This window comes from Mycteria americana, chromosome 6, assembly GCF_035582795.1.
Source record: "Mycteria americana isolate JAX WOST 10 ecotype Jacksonville Zoo and Gardens chromosome 6, USCA_MyAme_1.0, whole genome shotgun sequence".
Classification (NCBI taxonomy): Eukaryota; Metazoa; Chordata; class Aves; order Ciconiiformes; family Ciconiidae; genus Mycteria; species Mycteria americana.
The window spans coordinates 48,108,228-48,132,942 of NC_134370.1; the positions used below are offsets into that span (position 1 = coordinate 48,108,228).

The window sequence follows — 24,715 nt, forward strand, 5'->3', positions numbered from 1 at the left end:
GGGAAGGTGTTATGTAGGAGCAGAGTGCCCAAGGAGGAACCGTTATGTGTTGGAGCTGAGCTGCTGCTGAAGAACCCAAGACAGACTGGTTAGAGAGAGAGTTGGGTTTCCCCTGAGCTCTACTGCACCCACTCACCAGGGTGGTATTTGAGTGGGTTGGGGTTGGTGGTATGCCTGTGCATGAGCATAGAAGTTTCCCAGGCACAGCCTCTCTTTTGCTTGGTCTGCTTAATAAGTTTGGCTTAGCAGCATGGTGTTGCTGGGTGTTCATTCCTCCCCTCACAATCTAGTCAACTTCTGACCAAATGCCAGAAGTTCACACAGACAAGATGAGACGTAATGCCTTGTTTTCATGAAGGTGGTGATACACTGGGTATGTTTGAAATTTTTAACACAGAATCTCTTTAAATTGAGATTCTAGACTTACATTTGAAAACCACAGTAATAGAGCTGTACAACTGATTGCCTCTCTAGGGTGGTGACATTGATCATCACCAGTCTTATAGAAGGGGGATCTACGTAATGTCAAGGAAGCTTACTGAAAACAGAACAAAAAGGCACAGCCAAAAAGGTTAAATACTTGGCAAGTGGCGTGGTGTTTGTTTAAGGATCTGTATGAGGCTCACAGTGAATGCCTAACACCTGTCAAAAGTTATATTGGAAAGAAAAAAAAAAAAAAACAACCCATGCCCAAAATCCCAGCAGAAATCTCCAAACAGCAAGGTAAAAAAAATTATTTTTCTCATGTTTATATGTAAGTAAAATAATACAAAGCTTTCAGTCATTTGCTGATAACATAAAAATCTTTGAGTAGTTTTTTTTTCCAAGCCTGTTGGAGGCAGGAAGCCTGCCAGAGAAAGTGTAGGGTCAACAGATGATGGAACGTAAAGAGAAAGGGGTGAGAAGATGGCCTGAAGCAGAAAAGTGAATTCTTGATATCCATGTTCTCTGCAAAATTGGAAGCTTTTTTTATTATTATAATTATTTTTTTTAAATAGAGGGAGCTTATGGGGTGGCCTACCTGAAATTGTAGAGCTAGTAAAATGTATTTCAAAACAAATCCATGAAGTGAACAGTAGGAAATCATCAGGACCAGATGGTATTCACTCAAAATTTCTCAACAAGTTTAAGTGTGAAATCCTGAGTTACCAAGTGTGCTGTGTAACCTATCACTTAAATTGGCTAATCAGACTTTAAAAAAAAAAAATCAGACTAAAGTTATTTGGTCAATGTGACATGACCTTTTTTTAAGTCTTTTGGGGGAAATCTGGGAACCTGTGGATGAGTTGGTCTGATGTCTGGACCAGTTAAATTGACAAAAATTGTCATAAAATATAGTGTTGTTAGACACATGGGAAACCTCATATATTGGATCTATTTGTGTATATTTTGTGGGGAGAGAGCCACATCTTACTATTGAGAACCTTTTGAAGGATTTGCTGAGATGTTGGGGGGGCTCTTCTGTTTCCAGAGCACTTCTAACAGTCTCTCTCACTAGGATTCTCAAATAATGGCCCTCTGGAGTCAGAGGGAATGACCTCATGTAGATAAAAGAGAATAAATAAATTGTTTAACAAAGTGGGACTAGGGAGTTCGTTTCATCAGCACCGAGTTGGCACTGTTGAGCTTTTTTGTAAGCTGTGTGGAAAAGGGGATTGTAAGGTGACAAACTTTGCTGTTGCTTCTCAGTTGATTGGGGTTGTGGGAATGAATGCATGCTGTGAGGAGCTGCAGAAACACCTTGTTGTGTAAGAAACAATTAAGCAATGAAATGGCAGGTGAAGTTCAATGTACTATAAAGTGGTATATATAGTTAAACATAGTTCTATAAATTTATACAGCAGTGGTCTCTGAACTGCTGGGTTTTGCACAGGCATAAAATATTGGAGTTGTAATATATAGGTCTTTGGAAAACACAAGATTTTAAAAAACAAATTAATTTTTAGGAAAGGTATTCCTAAAAAAGAATACCTTTTAAAGCAACCATTATGAAATTCTAAATGTGCAGGACTCTACATATTCAGCAAAATCTCTCATTAAAAGCTGTGAGCTGTTAGCTTGACACATGCATTTGGACTGCAGACAATTAGAGGTCATGTACACATACCCACAAATGGGTATGTGTACCACAAATGGGCACCTAAACAGAAAAATCATTATGGCACTGCCTAAATCTGTCATGGTCCTATATATCAAATACCACCAGCAGTTCTTGTTCCCTCCCCTCTTAAACGTAGGGTAGCTGTAAATGTAGCAAAGCCAAAGAAGGTGTAGAGAATGTAACAAGGATGATCAAAGATACATGGAACGTCGAAAACTGTTCTTTTTGTAAAATCATGAGTGCCATGGGGAAAGCAAATAGCAAATGAATGCTTGTTTCTCTTCAGTTGCAGGAACCAAGAGACATCATGTAGTTGATTGACTCAAAGACATGCAAAAAATGGTAAATTTTCTCAGGGAGCATCGCGTGGAACTTATTGCTGTGAGCATTAGGGCTGCTGAAGGCTTACATGGATCCAGAAAGCAGTGAGAAGAGTTTTTAAAAGCAAAATCTAGCCAGGACTAGTAAACACAAGGGTATCTCCTGTTTCTCAGGAAATCCCTTGTCCAGGGATTGCTTGACGCTGGGAGAATATATGGAGATGTATTGCTTTTATGCTTTGCTTATTTACCTTCCTTGATATCTGCAATTGGCTGCTGTGTGGCACTGTGCAGCCTTCACTGTGCTTTTAAGTTCCTGGATGTGTCCTGCTGATAAGCAACCTTTGTTTGCCAGTGACCAGGGTATGGTTCCTGTGAAAGCAGTGTAAAGCAGGTGCTACATCTTCAGCAGATACTGGTTAGGTAAGGTAGTTGCTCTAAACACTCCTCACTATTTCTGAACAGATAGGCTGACAATAATGGACATTTTTTACACTCACCTTTGTATAGACAGGATTAAAGAAAGTGCGGATGATGTTGCAATCTTGCCAAAGGTTAAATGCCAGCATGCAATTAGCGTACTGAACTGGGCTGCAACTGCTAACACACCCTACAAGTGAAAAACAAAGAAAAATGTTGCTAGTATATAAGATGCTCGGAGAACTTGCTGTATGTTTCTGCACCTGGAAAACTTCCCAGACAATTACATTTGTGGGTATGTGTACATGACCTCTAATTGTCTGCAGTCCAAATGCATGTGCCAAGCTAACAGCTCACAGCTTTTAATGAGAGATTTTGCTGAATATGTAGAGTCCTGCACATTTAGAATTTCATAATGGTTGCTTTAAAAGACAGTTTTTTGATTTTATTAAAGCTAGTACTGAAAAGAAGAAATTATTTTCATATCAAAGTAGAAGAGTGAGCAATTAATTGTTTAGAATATTTTTTTTTTTTTTAGAACAGGGCAAGAATCTAGATGTTACGCCTATCTAGGAGTTCTTCCTGTGCAAGAATGATACATATATATATATATATACACACACACACACACACAATTTTTCTGTGTATTGCAGTGAGTATTTATGTATTAAGCTCTCTTACCTATTTGAGGTGTCTGATTGCATGACTGCTTAATCTTGCCTTTGCTCAAATAACTGAATCCAGGACTTCTATTTTTCTTTTGAGGCCAATTTTCTGAGTCATTGATCATTTTCAGTGCTTTCTTGTGAATCAGAGTTCATGTTTTCCTTGAAATGTGGTGCTCAAATAACACGGTCAGCAGAGGCATTAGTGCATGTTGGATGGAGGAGGAGTCTCAGGAGCTGCTGCTTATACCTCCTTGTATGATCACTTCTTTTCATACCAGTATGATATTGGGGGTCACGTTTAGTTCATGGTCGTATTTGTGATCTCTGATAAAGTCTTTATTTTTTTCTCAGACCTTTTTCTGCAAAGGTTATTGCTATGACTTCCTATTCCATAAATGTACAGTTAATTATTTCTCCCTGAAAAATAAATGCACATTTATTGAATTATATCCTGACATTTTTATTCTGTCTTTCTAATCTAATTGATCAATATAATTTTACGTTATTATTGTTCAGTACTATTCATCCTTATCTGGTTTCTTGGTAGTTGTAATATCATTGATTTTTTTTTTTTTTTTTTTTTCTTTCTGCTTCTGAAATGTTTGTTTAGGGGCTGGCCTCTGAAGAATAGTTCATACTTTAGCAATTTGTGAATTAAAGCTTTTCACTGGAAATGTAAAATATTTGTGTTCAAATGTGATTTGGTCATCCTCTGCCCTTGTTCTATCACTGAAATCATACCTGCATATAGTAGATGTTTCAGTGTTTGTGGAGGATGCTGTAAAGCACCAGACGGTTCACATGAGCAAAAACATAGAACAACATTGAATGCTCATTTGTGCCTTGTCAGCTAATGAGCAGAGTCTAACTAGTCTGACGTAGTCTACCAGAGACCCCATTAACAGAACATAAAAGTAGTCCTTCTTTCTTTGCTTCATCTGGTAAAGAAGCGGGGAAGAATTCATACTAGTCAGGATGCTGCAGACAGAGAACCATGGATCTATAGGTATGTTAGCTTTAATTTTCTAAAATGTAAAAAAACCATCAATTGTTTACTTGTTAAAAACAGACACATCCAGTCATTATCTTATTAGGTAAGAAATATCACTACCACAGAAACTTTCGTCTGCGGTTTTGTTCATAAACTGGAACTTTGGTTTTTGCACAATAAAAAATGCTGTGCATGTACTAGTTTACATTTTTATAACCTTTTTGTGTCTTGGTACAGTGTTTTGGTTTTTTTTAATATATTCATTTGACAGTTTTCTATTCTGTGGATATTTCTCTAAAAAGATTCCTTTTTGTCAGCTTTTGTTTGCTATGCAAATTTTCCAGCTGCATATTAAGTGTGTTTTAAGGACATGACAGCCCTGCTCAGAGGTTGGGAAGACTTTTGACTTTCCTGCGACATACTTTTGGATTTTAAATCTTTTTCTTTTTTTTTTTTTTCCTTTTCAGAGTACTTATCCATATATCTTTGCAGTTTTTAAGAGCTTTATAATTCCCCATTTCTCTTTTAAAGTGTAATTTCCTTTTTTTTTATAGGATACACTTGAAGAAAACCAGCTAATTTGTACAACTATAATATAGAATTAAAAGATAATAAAAACTTCTACTGTCAAACATGAATCTTTATTTTATCTGTGTTTTGGAGGGAATGGCAGGAAGTGAAGGATGTCATGCTATTTTGGAGCAGAATCAAGATTTTGGAAAAACCTGTATTTAGAAGACCAGTAGGCTTGCGAACTAGTTTGTAATTACACTTTGATATCACGAAATAAAAAACATTTTCGTAGACTTTAGGTGAATATAAGACATAACTGAGACGTTTGACAAGTTGCTCTCTCTTTAATCGTTTAACGTTATAATTTATCTTGAATTTGTTTAATTTCATTGTTTGCCTTGTGATCCTGAAACACTTTGCATTTGTTTGTCACATGGTGGGTCTGCTCTGTGGGTGCTCCCAAGTACTATGATAATACAAATAATTTAAAAGATTTTCATCAGTGTGCACTATGTGTTGTGCCAGCTGGGTGACAGAAATTAGTTGGTTTCAGCTAACTGACCAAGGAGATTGCTATTAGTTTAAATAAAATACACTCTGTATGTAATGCAGTCTTCTCTGGGGTGAGCACTGAAAAGCAAACTTATCCCAAATGGTGTCCTGTGGTCTGATTTGGAGATGAAACTATCCACTGAAACACCCTCCAGTTTGGCAAATTTAGAAAAAAAGTTCAAAGATTTTTAGACCCTGTCAAACAGCTTATTAAAATAGAAAGATTTGTCACTTGACAGGTAGGTTTGGAGAATGTCTTATGTATTGCAGTGATACCAGTGAATATGTTAATACTGAATCAAGGTGTGATTGAATGGATTAACAGGGTGATCTTCATATTGCAGAGTTAGATCCTTTTTGGAAACAAACTTGCAGTTGTTAAATTTAATTTTAACTTTATAAGGATTCTAATAGGATTTGTAACATACTCTAATGAGATCTTCTTCTCCCTGGAGGAGAAGATAAAATTCCTCAGGGCTTACCATTTTAGGCTGATATGAAACATTTTTTATAGTAAAATGCCCAGTTTAAATACTATTGGTAATCCTGACTGTTAACTGAAATACAAGATTGGGGTTCTACCCAGAGCATACACCAGAAACATAGTTATAAAATGGAAGTCATTTGACCATGAATGCTTAACCTGTGATTGATCAGAGACGCGTTATGAAAAATTATCCAGTCTACTTAGTTTTTATATTTGCTATTTGGAGTATGTGAGAACTTCTGGATTAGGAAATTGCTTTTATATTTGAATGGTAAGCATTGAATGATAGAGATATATTGGACAAAAGTACAGAAGGAAGAGGGTAAAGAGATGTTGACAAGAACTATGATTTAATTGTGTCACTTCAGAAAACATACTCCTAATTTTGGGGGATTGAGAGCATTTGTAGGTGGCTGAGGAAGCAGAAATGGCGACTGCAGTCTTGTCCTTGACAATTTCTATTTGGAAATTCAGTTGTTGCAATTCAGTCCTTTGGCTGCCTTAGGCGGCTGGAGAAGTTGTGCTGCATCAGTGTGAAAAGGGAATAGTCTTACAGCAAGGTTAATGCATATTCTTTGTTCATGCTATAGCAAACAGCAGGTGACAAAACATATGCGTCATACTTAATCAGGAAATTTAATCCTGGTATGAGTTGTCTTGTCAGTTTGTGATACTGCGATGCTGAGCGAGATCTTGGGTTTTGCTTCAAGTTACTCATTGCTAGGACAACAATCACAGGTGGAAGAAGTTCTCCTGACATAGAGATGGTGCTTTTCACCACTCCACACTTACCAGAGACCTGTTTAGACTAGGCAAAGGCTGCTTTGGTTAATGGTGCTAATGAGTTTTAACTTGCAGTTAGGGAGGACCATAAAGTGGGTGTTGCACCTGTGCTGTGAGCCAGCATGTTATATGTACAGGATGCTTGTATAGTCACATAGCTCTTGAGGGACTTAGAGTTAACAGCAGAGTCATGTCTGCAGGAGTTTGGTGAATTGATGGGAGCAAGGAGAGTAATTCATCTGCGCGGAATGAGGAAGGTGATAGAGGATGTTGGGGAAACAGCAAAATGTCATAATAGAGATATCTACCTTTTACAGTTGATCATGTGTATGTTGTCTTTGTCTGATGCTATGCTTGGACCAACAGCATATTTATTAATGCTTTTTAAAAAGAGAATAAGTCTTTTCAAAGTATAGTTTGCAATCTGTGTTTCTGTTGCATCAAAATGAGACTATTCTTATGTGCTTCATGTACGACAGACAGTGTTTAGGAAGTGGGAGAATGGTGCAGCTGCAGCTGCCTGTCCTTTGAGGAGTACTAGACACATAATCCTTAGGGGGTTTTTTATACTTTTTTAAAAAAACATTTAGACTTTTATATTTTTTTCTTACTGTGGTGATATAAATGGCCTGCCTGCTTGAGATCACTTCTCTGCCTCTGCAAGGTTTTCTTTGTTGCTCAAGTCTGATTATCAGGAATCATTGCTTTGCCACCATTAGGGTTTTCTTCCTCCTTCTGGGGAGCAACGTGGAGGGGATTTGACTTTTGGGAAAGGTTAACATGCATAAAAATGAGATCTTATCTAGAATAGCAGCATTTTGATTTGGTTATTGTAGGAGAAGGTTCATTGAGCTTGTAACTAAGGAAGTTGAAAGTTCTGATTAGTTAATTGTATAGACCTTGAATTTTTCCTTTTCTTGTGTAGTTATAGCTCAGCTTGATGTTTCAGGTTTGAAATGGGATTGCAAAACCAGAAACCTTTGTTCTTACATCAGTGATTATAAGACTGAAAGGAAAGCTATTCAAGAGATGGAGGGGAGGACTGAATGCAATTAATTTCTCTCTCATTTGAAGCAGTACAGATGGCTGAATTGGAAATAGATTCTTTCGACTATGGCCCTGAAGGCCACAAAATTTCTGTCTTAATGAGAGAGAACAGGCAAGAGCTACTGACCACTTAAAGACATTTGAAGAAACAGTCGCTCTGTAAAGTTCAGAATAAATGATGCTGCTTTAATACTCTCTGCATAGTTATTCAAAAGTGTCTAATCCTTGAGCATTTAAAAAGCAATGCATAGACAATGTGGATCCTAAGCCAACATTTTTCTTTGTGAATTCACTGTGTTGGGTCATGCTTGTCATGCACAAGGATGAGTCAGAGTTTCAGTCCTGTATGGCAGTGTGTTGCCTTTTGCCACTCTTATTCCTGAAGAGATGGAGGGGAAATTGTTGGGGAAATTTGTTTCCATTTCTTTCTGATCACCTGTATTCGTGGAATGGGATCTATGCCCAGCATCCATTCCCATTTCCACGTCAACTTGGGTGCAATTCCTTTTGCATAAGTGTAGTTCCTCAGCTCTTCCCATCATTGTACAGCTGTTGGCTTAAAAAAGCCTATTATTTTTTTGAATATTGCACCTTTACTGGGATTTAGCTTAGAAGTTTGAATCAACTGCTGACATAGATTGGGTTTTTTCTTTTCTTTTTTTGATCACTGTTGTGATCAAAATATTTTGTCTTTTAAATCTACAAAAGGGTGGAAAATACTCTTGGATAGGGCCTCCAAGGGTACTATAGTGCATGTGAAATTCTGTGCAAGCATCTTGCAACTTAAATAGTTGTTATTTGCATGCTAACGTTAAGAGGGACAGAAGAGTGGGCTGAGCTGCCAAGTCGTCTTTGAAGTTTAATTGTCTGTTTGGTAATGGAACACATAATCTTCCATTACAAATCTTATTTTATATGGTAATTGGCTCATTTGCTCTCTGGTTATCAATTTAACTTCTCTGCCACAAACATCTGTACTTGCATTGTGTTAATCTGTGTGAATGTTAAACATTGACATAGTTAACCTATTAAAGCATATTTTAAAAGCATTTTTTAATTCATTAACTGGAAAGTAAATTATAATAGTGAGCACTTCTCATATTATTATCCCTTTGTAAGCAGCTTGGCATTTGCTCCATAAGCCAGAAAAGCAAAGTCACTTTGAAAAAATAATGTGTTTCAAATTCTTAATCTCCTAAATCAAAAATATTTGAGAGCAGGTAATAGGATATCTAGTTCAACTGTCATTTTTGTGGCAAAAAATATTGTATCTTATGATACAATATTAATGCCTGCTTGTGGACAATGCCCCAAGTTAAAGCGATATCAGTTGCTAAAGATATTTGAGTACTTTCCAAATCATTACAAGTTAAACATTAGTGGAGAAAACAGAAATAATCCCAGAACTTTACTTTGCACTAATTTTTTCAGGTGTGATGGTCCATGAGTTCCGTTATGATGCTCCTCCCTCCTCCTCACCCTCCACTCATCTCTCAACCTTTCAGATTAGTGATGGCTATTCCCAAACTATTACTGTTCATTTTTCTGTGGTTCAATTTTTGTTTTGCTTTTAAAAAGCTACCTATTTTCTGCTAGGTATCATGGAAGTCTCTTACCCAGTAGGTGGATGTTGAGGGAAGTCTGAACTGCTGGCAACATGCTGGGAAATATGCAGAATACCGCTAGAGACATCTGCCTCCAAGACTGTGATAGGATCTGCCCGTCATACAGTCTGTGCTAGACAGACAACATGTGTACACTGAGGAGTAGGGACTTGCCCTTTCTGATGCTTCTCTTACTGAGAGAAGGTCTGATGTGTCTCCTCTGTGATGTTTATGCTCATTGTTTCCAAAATAAAAGGATGTCTAAATATGCTTTTGAAAGAGATAACCATTAAACACAGAAGTAAATGGAAAACTGGATAAAAATGTGGTTTAATTAAAGGTAAATTGTATCGTAATACTTCTTTTGGTAAAGTAACTAACTTTGGCAAAGGCAGTCTTGAACCCAGAGCAGCTATTTTTTGTGTTAAGAGCCACTCGTGATTTTACTGAACTTCTCTCGTTGCCTCATAGCCCTTTTCTCATCCCTGAGTTTTACAGTGTAGCTACTCAGTACAGCAATTTGCATGTACTCTGAGGTAATCAGATTAGTTTTTTACCCAAGTTTTGTGCTTTTGATAGTGAATGTTACTGGCTTGTGTTGTTTAGGATTCCTATAAGAAGTTTAATATATGGCTAAGGAATTAAATGTTAGCTTGTAATGAACATTATGAAAATAGGATCATTATACATTCACAGAAAAACTAACTTTTCATGTTTCCAGTTTTTATGTCCCCTTTTTTCAACTGTGTAAGCACTTCAAGAATCAATGTGTGTGTGTGTCTGTATACATATGGAGAAAGAGATTGAAAGGAAATGAGAACATAAACTATTGATCGAGCAGACTGGAACAAAATTACTCATTAGTTAAAAATGGCTAATGATGAGAGAGCAATGATCTATCACAGGCTGACATCGGTATGCTGCATCTAGGAAAGGGCAAATACAGTAGTAGAATGAATTGGGCAAGATATTTGCTGTAGTGATAACACTGTGTTTATGCCATTTTTCAAGTCACTGGTGAGACACATCTGAAATTGCATGCAAATAATTGAAACTCTACAGGCTACAAAGAATGATTCAAACTAGAGCAAATGCAGAGGGTCTGTGAGGAGGGTGTGGGTGACTTGTCATACCAGAACTAAGCAAACATGACTTGCTGAGCCTGCTAAAATAAAGGCTGGGATATGGGAAGGGAGTGGAGGAAAAAGTACAGCTCACAATAAATAAAAATGCCAAGGATAAATGCTAGGGAGGAATAAAAATTTAAAATAAAACGCACTGTTTTCATAAAGAATAAGTAATCACAATTGGCCACCAATAAATTCAGAAGACCCATTTTCAAATGTCCGAGTTGTATACAGTTATAACAGTCATCTGATACAGATATTAAGTACAGAAATATCTAAATCATTTTAAGGTGGAGTTTACAGCGCTTTTGCTAAATTTATGGAAATTATTATATGAAATGGATGTCTGAAATCATAGGCAACTGGACTCAGCCCCATCCAGATTTTTGCTCCTATGTGAGAGATTTCTAGCAGCAAATATAATGTACATCTTTATGTAGTTTTTTGGTATAGGCTTACATGCTTATCTGAGAGTTAAGCCATCTTCTTACTCTATAAATAAATATTTCCATATGTTAATGTTCTCTAACTTATAATCCAAAACTTGAGGGGTTTTTGTAGAGCTGCTTGTCTCCAGCTATCTGTTTTTAAAAAATATTAAATCCACCTACAAACCTTTACAGTCATTTCATTGGAAGAAGTAAAACATGATCTAGTATTCCTTATTCCCTAGCATGAAATAAACCCCGTTGATAGGTGAAGTGTGTAAAATGTTTGCCTAAACTCTGTAGCCCTTCCATATTGACTTTCTTTGATAAATATTAAAGGGCAAAAGGCCGCTTTTGACTTTCCTGGAACTTGAACAATCAGACCTGCCAACGTAAGTAAGCAAATTGCCCTTGTGTTGGTAAGTGTAGTAAAAACAAATAAATAGCTGAATGTTCTTCATAATAGATGATATTCAAATTGTATGTGCCTGCAAACAGCTCTTCTTTCTGCCGCTAAGCTAAAGAAGCTGAGAGTCCTCGTACACAGCTGGATGCTTCTTAGTGGCACATTTGTTCGGATTTTTAACATGTCTGCGCATTGGACACTTTGGGGCTTGTATTACCAGAAAGTTCTGTATCTCTGAGTTTTTATGGATTTTAAATATCTTTAATTTAATTAGTCTTAACGCTGAGTACATAAGGACCTTTAAAAAGGCAGCCAAGACCCAGAGATAACAACTTTGGTACATGTCTTAAATGAAGAACCTTTCTGTTTTACTGTGTTATGCAATACACATATTTGGTCATACATATCTGTAATACATTATCAATATAAGATACAAAGGTATGTGTGTAGTCTTGTACATAGTGTTTCTTGGGCTTTCACAAACCAGAGAAGAAAACCTTTGGATAAATACAGCACTGCGTATTTGATAAGTTGAGTTTCTTCACAGAAACACAAGGCAATGGTACCCTGGGAAAGTTCCATCTAGTTCTGTGTTCATCCATTTTAAAAAGTCTTTTTTTATATAATTTTAGCTTTTGGTTACCTACTGACTTCAAGTATTGAGTACAAAGAACTCTCTGAAAAATTTTTGTTGTATCAACTGCAGAGTTTTGTCTGAATAAATAAATTGTTGCTAATTGTGGTATACTCTTGTATAACATAACCTGACTGCACTACCACTGGTCTGTGTTTTATGGAGCTCCAGATGCACTTACTGGGCATCAAAGTGTAGATTATCAAAAATGTTCTAGACAGCCGTTTTCATCACAGCCTGTTCTTTTTAATTTCAAATCTAACTTACTATCTTTCCATTTTATAAATTAATAAACTTTGCTGCAGGAAGGGGTGAAGGCTTTTGTATAACCTTTCATTGTCTTGCTGGGGAGTTAATTGCACAAGATTCTTTATTTGTGAAGGGGGCATAAAACTGTTGCACAATTAAGCACTAAATGGTTTGCTCAGATGAGCTCTGAGTTGGTGAAGGAAGTGTGAGTGATGTCTGAAATCCACTGCCTGCTGTGGTCTCTTTAGCATGCGGCAACATGCCTATGGCAGATGAGAGACAGCAACGTGTTCTTCAACCATGGAAATTTTTTTTTCCAAATGGCATCTATGTGTCTCAGTTTTAAAATACTTTTTAACTTCACACTTTATACATCTTGGTTCGATTTCTTCTTTCATGTATTCTCAAGGGGTTGTTTCAAATTAAAATGGTGGGCTGTTTAACTAGCCCAAATGTAATTTTGAAATAACACAGAGCTTGTATCAGCTTCTATCAAACCCTGATCTGAAAATGTCTGCCAGCATTGCTACTGTTCGTGCTAGAGTCCCTGAAGCCATCTTTTTATGTGTTGAGTCTTACTGTACGTTTGCGTAGGAGCACAACTGATGTGTTTCTGTGGATGCTAACACCATCTTTTGTCTGTCTTCCATTTTGTTTGAAGTTCCTCCTGAATTTATGAAGCGACCTGCAAATATTTATGCTCATGAATCTATGGACATTGTGTTTGAGTGTGAGGTGACTGGAAAACCTACTCCAACTGTGAAATGGGTCAAGAATGGAGACATGGTGATCCCAAGTGACTATTTCAAAATCGTTGTAAGTATATTGTCCGTTTTGCAGATTTTTAAGCTGTTGACCTGTCTGTCAGTCCTCTAACATATATGTGTGGAAGCTAGGTTCTTTTATAGGACCAGCTTCCTATTTTTGTGCTATTGATGTTTGGGGCCTGGAAGAGAGATGGTTTCTTGAAACCTTTAATGCTCCATAATTCAGTCATTCTACTGAAACACTAAGGCACGTTGCTTATATTGTATGAGTTGATTTCTTTATAGCTTAGATTTTCCATGAGAGTCAGGTGCACACACAATGACAAAACACACCTGGTTAACCTGTTAAAGTGCAAGCTGGTCATAAATGCTGACTGACTGCAGTCGCCTGTGATCAACGAAAATCACTATTTCAATCAGGAATTTAAATATAAATATAACTGAGGCGTGGATCATGAGTTTTGGCACACCAGTACTTCTAGAGGGAAATTTTAGATGTAGTGAAAGTCATTATTGAGACATGGTTGAGAACTTAATGGTTTTATAATTGGGTATACCTGAGGTTGTAGGATTGTAACTGAGCTACGCAGTTATATTCAGCGCTTAAAATATCATAAAAATGGCTGTGGAAATGTTATGACTTGCCAGTGATATGTGATGCGAGAAAATGATAGCCATTAGTAAGAGCTTCTGCTGCTTTTTGATACCATATAATTTGAGGATTCAGTGCAAAAGAGATGAAATCTGACAGGAACTCCAAATATACTTTTCCATGTTACTGTTCAGAAGTTTCTCCTGTCACAGTAATGTGCCATAATAACACCATTGTTTTTGGAATTGCAACCTATTTTTAAGTGTTGCATTTTTCCTTTACTCTTCAGAAAGAACATAATCTGCAAGTTTTGGGTCTGGTGAAATCAGACGAAGGATTCTATCAGTGCATTGCAGAAAACGATGTTGGAAATGCACAGGCTGGAGCCCAGCTGATAATACTTGATCTTGGTAAGATAAACTGTGATAGTACAGTGCCAAAAGATGGGGAGGAACAATTTCAAGGGCCCTTTTCCACATTGTGTGTTACAGCTAACTCAGCTAGACTAGGATGGTTTTTTTAAACCATATGAGTGGTTCAGTGTTGTCTCCTGTAGACTTAAAGTTGCTTAGGAGAAATTAAGAAATTCTACAGGATTCACCCTGTATTTTGGAAAATATGTCGAAAATGTTTAGTGCAATAATAAACTGTAGCCAGAAATCTGAAATATTGTTGCATGCTGAGATTTAAAAAAAAAACCAGGATAGCCAAAATGAAAACAATTGCTGAAATGACAAAAGTGAAAAATAAGCAATTATGGAGCGTACCACAAATGAAATATTTTACATCGAAGTCATTGCAGTGTCAGAAGCTTTTTTTCTGCTATTAGTTTAAAAAGTAGTAAGCTTTGTCATTTCTGCAAACCGCAAATGCAAAATTTTGTTTAAGTTACAGCTGCAGTTTAAGATAAATATTTGTTACTGTGCTCCAGTCAGTGGAATTACTAACCATGCTCACCTTCTTGTAATGTCCTGCATTGCATATTTTGGATGTTAAAAGAGAATAATTGTTGTTACAATTAAAGACCTACTGTCTTCCAGAAAAAAAGGTAGTACAAATATCGTTGCTAAGGCATCAGCTTGTTTTGCTCTTTCAGGTCACAGTTCCTAAAAATAGTTTCTAAGAGCACAAGGAAGAAAACCTGTAGTAAGAGGGATGAGGGGAGAGAGACAAGTCAGACAAGAAAATATTAATTCTGTACTTTGGGGGGCTTTTGTGTTGCCTGTCTTTTTGGCATATTGTTTCAAAATTCTAATTTCTTTTTTATTTGGATGGAAAGGATTTAGGAGAACCAGTCTTATGTACAGTCAGAGGCATGACGTAACTTCACACTTGCAATTTTAACAGATGTGAATCTTCTAGACCTGGTTTTGTTGTTCAACGTACAGAGAGTAAACTGTTATGAGTGCGCCATAAAGAGAAAGATTTTCCATTTCTTTTCTGACTGTTTTGTAGAGTAGTTGTACACTTATAACTTCTTCTGAATTCTCATTGGGATATGGATATGTTTCATTGCTGGCTGAAGAGATGCATGTACTTTCCACAATTATTAGGGGAACAAAAGGTGCCCTGTACTGGATTCAGTAGCTTTAATACTATAGAGCCATGGGATTTCAGCCTCTGAGTAGTGTTAGGCATCTGGATCCAGCAATGGCCTACTGTCATCAGGTTGCCAGAAAAATTATTAAAAGTAATTTTATTTCTGCTATATGCGTGAATCACCCAAGTAGTTTCCAAATCTTTCAAGTGGAAGCATCATTCCATATTTTCCACATTTGAAAAATACTGAATAATTAATGCACTTGGGTTTTGAAGCCCTGCCCAAGTTTGTACTTTTGCCCCGTTCCCAGTAGTGGTTTATAAATTACTATTACTGTTGTTATTTTAGTTCCTGTGGTCTCTCTTCTTCCTTTCCCTCCCCTGTTGTTTGTCCAGCGGTTTCTCCTTCCTGTTCTACTCTGGCAACCTGTCCTGTTTTACTAAAGGACTTTGCCTTATAATGCTGTCCTTTTTCTTTTGCATGCTGCCAAAGGATTATGGATGCAGTGTTGATGGAGTCTCATTTCGGGTGTAAAGATACACCCCCAAAGTCGTATTGTTCTGTTACATGGCCTGCAGTGTTTTTAACAATGCACTCCCTGTGTAACACTGATGTATTTTAGTTGTTGTTTCCCAACAGTAGAGATAACCACATGGTACATCACTGAAAGTGTGTTTTGGGTTTTTTTTTTTTTTTGGCTGTTGAGTAGTGCATAACAAGTAGTGCAACTAGGAATGAACGTGCTGTGTCTTAGTTGTGATGTATGAAAACTGGTATAATATACACAGTCGAAGAAAATACAGATATTTGATATCTTATTTTAATACCTTATCGCAATGTATGAACGGCAAGGAAGGAAACAATATTCAGGTGAAAGAGGGTGAAGGTATCGTATATAGTAGTTCTTTCACAACAGATATATGGATATGAAAATTAAAAACACTAATTCGAGCAAAAACTATTCTGAACACTTCAGTCATTAATACAGAAAGCTTTTTTTCAAATTCATACCTGATGATGAGAAATACCTACTTTGTCAATTTGAAAAGTAATTTCAGTGAAAAAATCTTCATTAAGTGTTCATCGAAGTTCTTCATCCTGATTAGCAGTATGTCCCTTCCCTTGCTGTTCTCTGTTTTCCCCTTACTAAAGGGAATTGGCAGACATCTGGCTATTTACAAACTATTTCCAGTTAGCCCTTTTGCTTACCATATCAAATTGGTCTGTACTAAATTAAATTTATATTAGAAAGTAGGAGTTTCTCAGAGAGGCCGCATGCATTCTGTATGGGCCGGTGTTGAAGAAATGGACCGAGACTATTGTGTGGGCGTCTATAAATGGACTACAGCGTTGATTGTGGTGTAATTGACAAGGAGGAAGGGGGTAGTTGGCTGCCATCAGAGATGAGTTTGAGTAGTTGGAAAAGGCAGAGTTACTCAGACTTTGAGGGATATATGCTGAGAAAGGTTAAATAGAAATAAACCAATAAAACTGTTTGCACTTTACACATTAGGTCAGAACTTAGATGTCTCTTCTGTACATTAACATGTTTCAGTCTAAACCCGTCATATAGAAATTTTCCAGCATGTTGTTTTTTTCTGCCTAGAACGATACTGTTTCCTCCATAGCTTTATTGAGGTGTAATGTTAGGGGGTTTGAGTGGTCTGAAAGTAAAATACCACATCTGTATTTTCTTCCGTCTTAGACAGTAGCATAATTTTTAAATACAATAGGCGTAAAGTATATAATGTGATTATCTGCTACAACAAAACGTTTTCTGTATTTGGACGTAGATTTCCGACTTCACAGGTAGTAGTATTTTGGTGATTCACCTTGTCTTCTGCTCAGTGACAGTTTTGGGGTGTGAATGTATGTGAGTGTGTGTTGTGCCTAGCCACACAGACCAGTGTATATGCAGACTCTCATCTGCTAGAATAAGCTTAATATAATTGTTGATCAGACATAAGTTTCTTTTGGGTTGGTTTTTTTTGTATTTGGGGTGAATTCTGAAAAGCTTGCAGTATATACAGAAGTTATTTGTGGAGAAGATTAAAACAAAGAATTGACTGGCTAAAAAAGTTAGGTTAATTTGAAGGCTTATTGGAGTGGCTGTTTTATTTTCAAATTCTGTAAATCTGTTGGTAAGTTTAGAAAAGAAGAGTATACTTGGAAATGGATTGGCTGTACAGAGTCCACAACTTTCCTGGAATATATAAAAGAATTGTGGCATTGAGAGAAGAGATTTTAGGACAACTGTTCATAATTGAGAAGGTTAAAAGGGGGAGAAGAGGGAGTAGGATTCAGGTAAATGCTCTGAGTTAAATACTCTTATCCTACTAATATCCCCTGTACTTAACTTCAGGTGTAGAATTCTGCGAGAGTTGAAAAGCATTGCATCTGCTTTCAAAATACTTTGAGATTTGAAATTGTCCCTATTTCTCAGATAGTGTCCTTCCCCTGGAGGCTAAGTACCTTTGGGAATTTCACCGGAGTTGTGGCTTGGCTGCCTGGTCTGCCTTTTAGGGATAATTTGAGGTACTTCCCTTTCTTTAGGTAGTTCTTAATTACCACATTCCTCTGCGCTTGCCCTCTGGCAGCATTTGGCAGTCTCAATACTCCTCTCTTTGCCTTATTGATTAAAAGATAGGTGGTCTTTTCTTATATCCTGCAAATGCCACCACAGAGGACTCCTGCATATCCCAGTGAGAAGGAAGAACCTTAGTTGTGCCTTGGGAATGACTTTCTCAGCAACCTCAAAATCTCTTCCCCCCTCCTTTTTTACAAAAAAACCAGTCTTTTTTACTTACAATTAGATCCTGATGGGTCAGCCTCTAACAATCTCAGTTACGGATCAGATATACTAATATGCTCAATTATAACAAAGCTATTTCTTGTCATTGCTTTTACAGCATTATTTTGTGTGGTCTGTGAAAACCTCAGTAATGGATACATTTGGTTTTTCTTTGTGGAGGTTAAATGCTAGTGACAAGACTGAGAAATTCAGCCAGGACCTGTAACCTGGCCTTTTCCAGTGTATCTGGCATTGCTCAGAATTGCCATTTGGGAACTGAAAAAAGAACAGGTGGTAATAAGTAAAAGGAGGTGCCTTTGGGAGAGGGAGGCAGATGGTTCCCTCTCACCCATGTGATAGGCATTTGACAAGTAGTCAGGCACCAAAAAAAGAGGAGTGATTCTTGAATGCTGTATAAAGAAAAATCATAGGCTGTAAACAAATATGCCATGTTATTTAGAGAACAGTTTCAAAACATTATTTGAGATGCACTGTATCACCTTCAAAATTCCAAAGTAAGTGTAGTATACTGCATGATTTTTGTACTTTTATACTGCAAAAATTCGTGTTTGCCATTCTGTGCTATATTTGTGAGTTGTATAGGAGTGAGATCTTCAAGTTGAATTAATTGAATATGCTGCTGGTATCCAGTAGTATGCCATGTCAAGATTTTTTGTAGTGGAACTATCCATTTCTTTAAACTTAAATTTTTCATGAAAAATAGTTTAAATCCAAGCAAGGATATTCTGCATGTGAATTGATATTACCAGCATGGGAAACAAGGAGGAGGAATTCGAAGTCTGCACATAGTTGCAGAGATGTCTTAGGATAGCTGCAAGGGATGGATACAGGCTCTTTCAAAAGGATGGGGTGGGGAAGCAAGGAAGAGGGTCACGCTGTATGCAGAGGTCCAACTCAAATGCATGTAGCTTTGCCTAGGAGGGGGTGAGGAGCAAGCTGAGAGCTTATGCGTAAGGATCAGAGGATGGAAGGACAACATTGTTGTACGTGTCTGCTAGAGACCAACTAATCAAGGGGAAGAAGTAGATGAAGCCTTCTTTACACAACTGGAGGTTGCAGGCCCTGGTATTTTTGTGGGTTTTTTAACCATCTGGTGTGCGCTGGAATGGCAGCTTGATGGTGTGGCAGGTAATATAGGGCTTTCTGGAGTAGGCTGAAGAGATTTTCTTGACGCAGGTTACCTGTGTCTGATGGGATGACTGGTGGAGGCAGTGCATTGGACCTGCTATTCAGGAAGAAAAAAGAACTGGTCAGAGATATAAAAGTCATAGCAGCTTTGGCAGCAGCTATCATGAGATGCTTTAATTTAGGCTTCTAAGAGAACTGATCAAAGCAAATAGCAGAATTACAGCTTTGGACCTCAAGACAGGAGATTTTGACTTGTTGAGGAATCATTTGGGCAGGTTCCCATGGGAGATGGTGTTGATGGGCAAGAGGTGAACCATTTGATCTTTAAGGACAGTCTTCTCAAAGCACAAGAATGGTCTATTCCAAAGTGCAGGAGTTTGAGCGTGCATGGCCAGGAGACCAGTAGGGATAAAGAAGGAGCTCCTGACTGAGCTCAAACACAAAAAGAAAGTACATAGAAGCTGGAAGCGAAGGCAGAAAAGTGACAAATATTGCCTGGATGTGCAGGGGTAGAACTAGGAAAGACAAAGCTCATCTAGAGCTAGAAACATTTCAGGGAAGGTTATGGAGCAAATTCCCCTGGAAGCCATGTCTGGGTACATAAAGGGCTTGATGATGATGACTGGGAAAATCCAGTGTGGATTTACCAAGGAAAAATTGTTCCCAACTATCCCAGTAGCCTTCTAAGGTTAAATGGTTGGCCCTGTGGTCGAGAGGAGAGGAGTGGATATCATTTATTTTGCCTCTAGCAAGGCCTTTGACACCATCTTCAGTTGTATCCCTGCAGCTAAACTGGGGAAATACAGACTGGACAGGTGGATGGTGGGGCATGTGGAGAGCTGGCTGGCCCAGCAGGCTCCCAACATTATGGTGAATGGGGTGAAGACTAACTGTCAGCCTGGGTAATGAGTGGCATTACCCAGGGCTTGATTCTGGGACAGAGAGGGTTTCATATCTTCATCAGTGACCTGGATGGCGGGACAGAGATCATCCGTAGCAGGTTTGCAGGTTATACCAGATTGGCAGGAGCAGTAGACAGACTGGCAGAGAGAGGGACCTGTGAGGCTGGAGAAGTGGGCTGGTGGGAACCTCAGAGTTCAGCACTGACAAATGTGGAGTCCTGCATCGAAGCCAGAGTGACTCCATGCTGTGGTAGAGGCTGGCCGCCAACTAAGCAAGCAGCTTTGCAGAAAAGGACTTGGTGGGATAGGTGGGAGGTCAAGGGATGTGATTGTTTCCCCCTACTTGGCACTGGTGAGATCGCATTAGGACAGTTTTAAGCTTCCCAACACAAGAAAGACACTGGCATAGTGGAGCCCCAGTGGAGACCTACCAAGATAATTAGGGAGCTAGAGCACGTGATGTACTGAGATGCACTGTGACTCTGAGAGAAATGAGTTTGATTATTCCTGAAGAATGGAAGCCCAACATCTTACTGCTCAACCAGCTGATGGAGGACATAGAGCAGATGGAGGTACAGGAAAAGACTGCAAAAAGGGAATTTCCGATCAGATAAGAGAAAACGGTTTCACGGTGAGGGTAGTTGCAGTCGGAACAGGTTGCCCAGGGAGGTTGTCAAATCTCTGTTCTTGGAGGTATTCAAGACACACCTAGACAAGGCCCTGAGCAACCTGGCCAAAGGTGGCTCTGCTCAAGCGAGGGGTTGCATAGATGAACTCCAGAGATCCCTCCTAAGTAGTAGTATTCTATGATTCAGAAAAACTGTCAGTCTGAGAGATGTGAAAGGACCTTATTTATCTCTTTGTATATAGTCTTAATGTAATAGTCAAATTATGACAATTTTGTGGTGTGTATTTCCCTGCTGACCTCCTTATGAGAAACATAAATGTCTGGTATTGGTGGCACAGCTTGACGTTACAAACCAAATTTGATTGAAGTATAACACCACCTCAGTTGCATTGTATGACATTAATTTCTCCACTGAATTGCCTTATGCAAATCCTAATTCTGAGAGAGTTTTAAAGACATCATTTATTGACTTAAATTTGTACTCTCTTTGTCTAATTGAATTCTGTCGAGGACCATTGCTGTGTGGATAATTTCATTTTATGTTGATACTTCTTTGCCAGAGTTTGGCCATGAGCTATCTTGGGTCTCATAGCAGTGAAATGAGGTGGACAGGACTCCTAATAGGGTAGGGTGGGGACTTCCCTGACCCACAGCAGGGTGGAGAACATCAGAAGTCTGACCAAAGTTTTCTGGAGTCAGCACATTTCAGCTAAGATTGTGCCGAAAATCTGGCATTTCTATACCACAAGTGGTATTCGATTGTTTGAGGTTACTTCAGGCTGACACAGACCCGGAGATTTCAGTGGATCAGATTCCACTCTTAGAAGCTATTTCAGCTCCCATAGACTGACGCCAATCAACAAAAATTTCCACCTATGATTGGATTTCCAATTTCTTGTTAGTCAAACCTTGGACCCTTTTTGCTTAGCTTGTAAAGTGTTGAACCTTGGCTTTTTTCAGGCTGTTTCTCCACTTCGACAGCACACTTTGAAATTCTAAATGTGCCCTTTGGTGTGCTTGCAGTCCTCCTGACTTTGCGTTCATTTAAACCTTACGATCATTTTCTCTGCTCCATCATCTGGGTGGTTAAAAAAATTGAGTCATATGGAACTTGGCATCCCCTTCTGTACACCCCAGTTCAATATCACCTTTCCTTCTGACACCGAAGCACTGAGAACTATTCTGCGTGTGATTTTCCAGCCAGTTATGAATCCACTTTTGTAGTAGCCTCATCTGGAACGTATTTGCTTGCTTTTGAAAATTTCATGCGAAGCAATGTCAAAAGCCTTATTTAAATCAAGTTATATTAAGTACTCTGTGTTTTTTCCATATCTGTAAGTTCCTTTATTCTGTTGTAAGAGGCAAATATAATTTCTTTCTGACAAATTTTGGCTTCTGCTGAAAGAAATCCAAAAGTTGGCACTAACAGGCTTGTGCTCCAATTTAAGAAACTTGGTTGCACTTTGGGGTATTCTCCATATGTAAAAATTTACATAAATGTAACTTCTGCCCTTGTCTGGTTCAAGCCCAGAGGCAGACAACTTGCATGTTACTTCAGGACCTATTTTGGATAGTTTTACAGATATCAAATATGATTTCTCAGGTGCTCTCACATCTTATAGGGGTAATTTTTTAGAGTATTTTGCATGCAGTCACATACTGTGAATCAAGAACGTTTAGTGTTGTTGTCAAGGCAATACAGTAAATATTTTTTACTGTGAAATAAAAAGTCCATGGAATTTTATGGAGTTCTTGGAGACTATGGAATACTTGAAAAATATGCAGGGTATTGTGGATGAAATGTCAGAGCAAGATGAAAAAGTCCATTGGATAAAAGACAAGGACTCTGGGTTTTCTTCCTTTCTATTTCTTCACTCAAACAGAAGTGTCTTCATGTTCTTTCTGTCTTGTACAATTTTACATGTTTTAATGAAAGGAAAATCGGAAGAGGTCTCTGTGGTTTATATGAGTGGCTTTCAGAAGGCTTAGTGTCCACCAGAGAAGAAATTATTTGTAGATTAAAACTGAATAGTAAGGCTGCAAACCCTTGCAGCCAAGAATTAAAATTTTCTGTAAAGAGGAAAAAGTACTTGAAAGAAATTAATCGTGGATCTCAGGGGAGCAGGAAATAGTCATGAACCTGGCAGCAGGTCTGTGCAAAGGGCACCGAACTCTGCTGGGATTGAAAACCTAGTGAGATTTGAGAGATCCCATCTGGTCTCATGTGGAGAAGATCCAAAAGTAGGACAATGAAAAATCCACTACGATCAGTATCTTTAGAGACAAGACTAGCAGGGGATTTCCTCTCCCCTTGAGAAATCTCCCCACTTTTGTCTATGATGTGTCAACATATATCCATGTGTGGTTTTTACTCAGCAGACTTAAGGCTTTTTTTTAATGTAAGCAACCAGTTGCCATATTAAAACATGATATTCATACAGTGTTTATCACAGTTTACATCAAAAATTCTCTCAAATTTAGAAAACAATATAGAAGGTTATGGGACTGTGATATTTGATCCAAATATCTTCTATATACTATATGACATTTAAAATAGTTTGACTGTTCTCGGCAGTTACTGTATTATAAAATCCAAGTCATTTCCTCTTTCACCACTGTACATACGCAGAAGCTCTCTGCTCTTCTGTATGGACACACATACTCTCATGTATAAGAAGACTTGCATGCATAAATACTCATCTTTTTAAATGAAAGAGTTGTAGGATGCTGTAGATAACTACAAGTCTGCAAAAAAAACTCTAAAAGCAATGAATGTAACAAATACAACCTCAATACTGATGGCATAATGAAATTTTTAAAAAATAATGGCAATGCTGGTGTTACAAGTAGGCAAGAGGTTTTCCAAATTTGCTGCCTCAATCACTGTCTTATAATATCGAAATGGCTTCATATGAATGATAGATGAACAGCTTGTAAGTCTCATTTTGAAAGTTGTGTTTTAGGAACATAAACAGCATCTGAAATTGCAAACTAATTTTAAACAGCGTTCTGTAAAACCAAAGCCAAACTCTGTGTTGTTACTGGTTGTGTACACTTCACTGCTAATTTTCTGTAAGCATAACAGTATGTTCTCCTCTTTAATGCTGAAAGACTTTTTTCATTTTAATTTTGACTTTAATTTACATTACTTAGCTAGTCTTCATCAGTGAAAGTCAGCATTTATGTTTCTCATGGCTGCATGTATGTTCAAAATTGTCAGAAAGCTGTTTTAATTCAGATAGTTTCATTTCTTGACTCAATCCCTGTTTAAAAAAAGTGGCCTTTATTTATTCCCTCTGTATGGCCCCTGCTGATACATAGTCTCATTGAGAAGTCCAACTGATTAAACTAAACTACACTAGATCACAAACTTCCTGAATTTTAACTTCTTGAGATTGGGACCTAAACAGCTCTCATATTCTGCATTCAATAGACTATTCATGTTTAAAGTTAGCAAGTGCTTTAAATAAATTGCTCTAATTTATATTAAATTAGTAATAGATTAATGTTTGCCAGTGCACGGTGAATTGCAGGAAGGCATAACAAAATTGATAGGATGCTTTGATTGCGCTTATTGGTTTTCATTTCTTGTTTTATGACTGTATTTACAGTTGACTTGGCAAAGAAATTTGAAACTATGTGAAGGTATTCATATCGGATTGTGTGCACCATGACTTAAATTTAAGTCTGCTCAGCGCAAATATGGGTTACGGTGATTGCTACTTATGCAGTTTTACTTTGAAACACTTGGACTGCATCACCTGTTTAATTTTGGTTTTCATCAGTGAAATTAATGATTAAAAGGTCCTTGTGTTTAAAGAAATTCTATGTCATATTGTAAAGAAGAATAATATGTAAGGAATGTTAGGTGGAGGCAGAGAAAGAACCTGTAGGAGCAAAAAGCTTTGATGTATTTTGAGAAACATTCAACATATATTAATACATGTTTTCTATCCTTCACCTGTATTTATTCTATATTTATTGTACCACATCAAAAGTAGAATAAATAGGATGTT

General features: G+C 37.7%; 1 protein-coding gene across 5 annotated transcripts in view; it reads left to right on the plus strand.

Annotated features, from left to right (window-relative positions):
- The window catches only part of NEO1 (neogenin 1), a 211,764-nt gene that overhangs the window by 122,182 nt on the left and 64,867 nt on the right, over positions 1 to 24,715 (plus strand). For all 5 annotated transcript variants that reach the window (XM_075505607.1, XM_075505604.1, XM_075505605.1 and 2 more), the window contains exons 6-7: positions 12,992 to 13,146; positions 13,979 to 14,099. In XM_075505607.1, coding sequence (XP_075361722.1) covers positions 12,992 to 13,146; positions 13,979 to 14,099 — 276 coding nt within the window. The remainder of the gene's footprint in view (positions 1 to 12,991; positions 13,147 to 13,978; positions 14,100 to 24,715) is intronic.